At 40.3% G+C, this 4,401-nt stretch overlaps 1 protein-coding gene across 2 annotated transcripts in view; it reads right to left on the reverse strand.

The window, feature by feature from the left end:
* Positions 1–4,401, reverse strand: part of ZNF454 (zinc finger protein 454) — a 19,500-nt gene that overhangs the window by 5,309 nt on the left and 9,790 nt on the right. Inside the window, exon 4 of one of the 2 annotated variants that reach the window (XM_023507717.1) lies at positions 1,236–1,429. In XM_023507717.1, coding sequence (XP_023363485.1) covers positions 1,236–1,429 — 194 coding nt within the window. Of the gene's footprint in view, positions 1–29; positions 1,430–4,401 lie in introns of those variants that run through there. The other variant, XM_012812257.2, reaches the window with a different exon arrangement.

A 4,401-nucleotide genomic window follows, 5' to 3' on the forward strand; every position in this document is an offset into this window, starting at 1 on the left:
GTGATTCTTATCAAATAAAGTGACTATCTTGGTGTAAGCTTTCATAGTCATTCTCTAATGTGGATTCTCTTATGTTCAGTCTTGAAGCTCTGCCAAACTGTGTATCACTTCTCTCCAATATGATGTCTCTGATGCTGAATGAGGTTTGCAGTCTGGTTAAAAGCCTTCCCACATTTATTACATTTATAGGGTTTCTCTCCTGTGTGAATCCTCTGGTGTTGAGTAAGGTGTGTGCTTCGGATAAAGGCTTTCCCACAGATCTTACAATTGTAAGGTTTTTCTCTAGTATGAATTCTCTTATGTTGGGTAAGGGCTGAATGGTCGCTGAAGGCTTTTTCACATATGTTACATATATAAGGTTTTTCCCCGGTATGAATTCTCTGATGCTGGGCAAGGGCTGATTGGTCCCTGAAGGCTTTCTCACACAACCCACATCTGTAAGGTTTCTCTCCAGTGTGAATTTTCCGATGTCGTGCAAAGGATGAATTATCCCTAAAGGCTTTCCCACACTCATTACATTTGTAAGGTTTCTCTCCAGTATGAATTCTCTGATGTTCGGTAAGGGAAGAGTTCACCCTGAAGGCTTTTCCACATTCATTACATTCAAAGGGTTTCTCTCCAGTGTGAATTCTCTGATGCTGCAGAAAACTGGTACTCTGATTAAAGGCTTTCCCACATTCATTACATTTATAGGGTTTCTCTCCACTATGAATATTCTGATGTTTGGTAAGATGTGCCCTGCACACGAAGGCTTTTTCACATATGTTACATTTGAAAGGTTTTTCTCCAGTATGTATTCTATGATGATGTGCAAGGTGTATGTTTCGGATAAAAGCTTTTCCACATAAGTTGCACTCGAAAGGTTTCTCTCCAGTATGAATCTTCTGGTGGTAAGTGAGTGAGGAGCTCACCGAAAAGGCCTTCCCACATTCCTTACATTCATAGGGCTTCTCACCAGTATGAATTCTTTGGTGATGAATGAGGTGTGTACTCTGGTGAAAGGCTTTCCCACATTCTCGACATTCATATCGTTTTTCTTTAATATGAGTTTTCTGACTTGCGTTTTGTTCAGTATGAATTTTCTGATGTTTGTCAAGAGTCGAACTCTTAGAAAAGACTTTTCCACACTCACTACACTCAAAGGCTTTTTCATGAGGCTGAAACCCCTGCCTTTGGATGAGAGAGGAGCTCAAGGGGTAGCCCTTCCCAGATGCCCCACATTTCTGTCCACTCACCCCAGATGGGGTGCTGTGGAGAATAGGAGCCACTTGCTGTAAACTCGTGTCCTGGTCCCCACACTGGCATTCCAGCAGGACAGCACACTTCCAATCACTGCCTCTACTAAATCTCTCCTTCAGTGTCCACTGATCCTGTTCTTCAGGGATACCTGCCTTGAGAGATTTCCTACTCACAGGCACAGCCATCCAGTCTGAAAGACATTAAAAATACAGATGTCTGTTTATACTAGTAAAACATCAACATGGGCCCCAACAAAGAGGTTGCAGTTTTGAAGATTTCTTGAAGTGAAGGTAGAAGGGAAGGAAAGAAGGGGGAAAAGAAATAAACGTAGGCCCTCAGCAGCAGCTGACCTAATGCACAGTGGGTAAAGCCAGAGTACAGGGAGCTGGAATCCTGAGTACAACACTTATTTGCTCTATGATCAGAAAAGTTACTTGCCTTTCCACACCTCAAATAAAAAAAACCTGACACAGACTATACTCTGCTATGGTTGACAAAAAGCATGCACCCTGTCTATTCTAATTATGTGGTCTGAAGACAACCCAGATGTGGCCTTAAGAGACCAAGAAACCAGAGGTCAACACTTGATAGAAAAAACCTTCAACTTTAACTACTAAAGCCAACATTTTCATGTGCTCACGTGAGCATTCAGACAGACAGGCTGTGTGATATGCTTGAATCTACTAATGTGATAAAATAAGGACCTCCTATTGTGCTGAGAAAGCATTGTCTCCAAACCTACATGAATAATGTGGGAGCTACATGAGGAAAATTGGAACAGGTTTAGTTACCTATTATCTATAATAGCCTCCACTTGTAAGTGTGAGTTGTATGTAAGTCAGATGTTTGTACCTTGGGGACCACATGTACTAAAGACTACATTCTAAACAAAGGTGATAAATTAGTTCCTGGGGATTCTTATCAAGAACAAGCTTCCTCATCAGTTCCCTTTCCCACTCACTTCAGAAAATCTTGTACAAAAAACTATAATTAAAAAAAATTACTTACTGAAAAGCAAGATAAGCAAGTATATTTTAAGACTGAAATCCTATTGAGTTCAGAATAATACATCCATGCTTAAAACAAAAGATGATCAAAGTTAAATACCAAACATAAAGAACTTTTGACTTCTGGCCAAAATAGAGTAGCCTGTGGCTGACCAGTATTTCTGTAGAACAACTACAAAATCTGAATTGGAAAAAAAGGATATCTATCTGGAGACATGAAATGTTACCAGAGGCAGAGTTAATAATTTAACATTTGGGAGCAAAGGGACATATACAGAAGTGATCCCAACACTTAGTGTTTTGTCCTTCAAATAATTTACTGAATTTTTAAGCTTTTCAGAGCAAAAGACTAAAGTTACGCTGCAATCCAGAATTGTCTATTGTGCTTTGTTACCATGGAACCAGAAATTGAAGTTCAGGACTTTCCAAAGGGTCATAGCAAACATGTGAAGCTCTCACCTGGGGTTACCACCTAGCAGTGAGGGTGAGCAAAAGCTGACAGAGCTTTACAAACTCTGTACCCCAGCCTCTAGCTCATGTAGTCCCTGGATGGCTGAAGATGGTTTGCTTGCACTCTGGCTACTACGAAAGGAGAAGGCAAATCTTCTCTGAAGGAAAATAACATCCAGAGCCTCTGCACTTCTCCATAAGTAACATTAGGCAATTGTCAAAATATACCAGGAGTGCTAAGACATTGTATGAAGACAAAAAACAGACAATAGAAAAAGAACCACAAACCCAGATAAGAAAGTTAGCATATGTAGATTTTAAAATAACTGTGATTGGGTGGTGCCTATGGCTCAGTGGGTAGGGCGCTGGTCCCCATATACTGAGAGTGGCAGGTTCAAACCCCCCCCCGGCCCAACTGCAAAAAAAAAAAACCACAGCATGCGGCAGGCACCTGTAGTCCCAGCTACTTGAGAGGCTGAGGCAAGAGAATCACCTAAGCCCAAGAGCTGGAGGTTGCTGTGAGCTATGACGCCACAGCACTCTACCGAGGGTGACAAACCAAACCAAACCAAACCAAACCCTGTGATTAATGCTTGAGAAAACAGTTAAGAATAAGAATTACAACAGAATTAGAACAAAAGAATCAAACAAAAAATTAGAGAAAACATAGCCTATAGAGGGAGAAGAAACTATATTTGAAAATCAGTATCTTTAGAGATAAGATATTTTAACTGTAAAATAAGAATAAAGGCTTACAAAGAATGGGAAAAATATGACACAATTGTTTTTAGGCAATGGACAAATGGCAACAAAGGAAGGTTACCCCTGAGAGAAAACAAACAAGAACAAGGTTAGACAGATGGATGCCCCCTGCTTAGTTCCTGGTAGATTCTAGGTCACAGGACCAAAACAAGTGTGGGAATCTCAGGGAATCAGGGGCAGAGATCAGCACTGGGAAGGGTAAGGTAGCTACAGTCTGTGAGCCACAAAGATAAGATGGCTGCAGACACTGAACCTGTGGTTTAAAATTGTCCCATATCTCTGCAGAAGAATTGGGCTCAGGAAAAAATAAAATGAAATGAGCTGACCCACAAGTCTTCTAATCCTGGCCCAAAAGATTTCATTAGTTTTCCAAACTAAGTGAAGCAATAACACCATCACTACACAAATTTTCCCAGAAAACAGTAGGGGACACATCCTAATTTATTTTGTGAACCTAATGTTACTCTGATTCCAAAATCAAAGATACCAGAAGGAAAGGAAACTATAGACTAATACCCCTCATGAAAACCAATGCAAAATCCTTAATAAACTATTAGCAAGTTAAATCCAGTAACATTTATAAAAGATAATAAATCAAGACTAAATTAGATTTACCCCAGAATACAAATTTGATTTGACATTTGAAAGTCAACAAGCCAGGCATGGGGGAGCAGGCCTATAGTAGGAGGCTGAGGTGGGAGGATTGTTTGAGCCCAGGAGTTCAAGACTAGCCTGGGTAACATGTCTTCAAAAAGACTCCCAGGCTCCCCAATCAATGTAATTCACTGTATCAATTACAGCACCATCTTAAAGATTCAGGAAAACATCTGGCAAAACTTAGTATCCATTTATAATAAAACTCTCTTCAAACCAGGAATGAGTATAAACTTAGTCACCCTGATAAAGGGCATCATACTCAAAGGAGAAAGACTAAATGCTCCCC

Source organism: Otolemur garnettii, unplaced genomic scaffold, assembly GCF_000181295.1.
Source record: "Otolemur garnettii isolate 467f Iridium unplaced genomic scaffold, OtoGar3 scaffold00198, whole genome shotgun sequence".
NCBI classification, from domain to species: domain Eukaryota; kingdom Metazoa; phylum Chordata; class Mammalia; order Primates; family Galagidae; genus Otolemur; species Otolemur garnettii.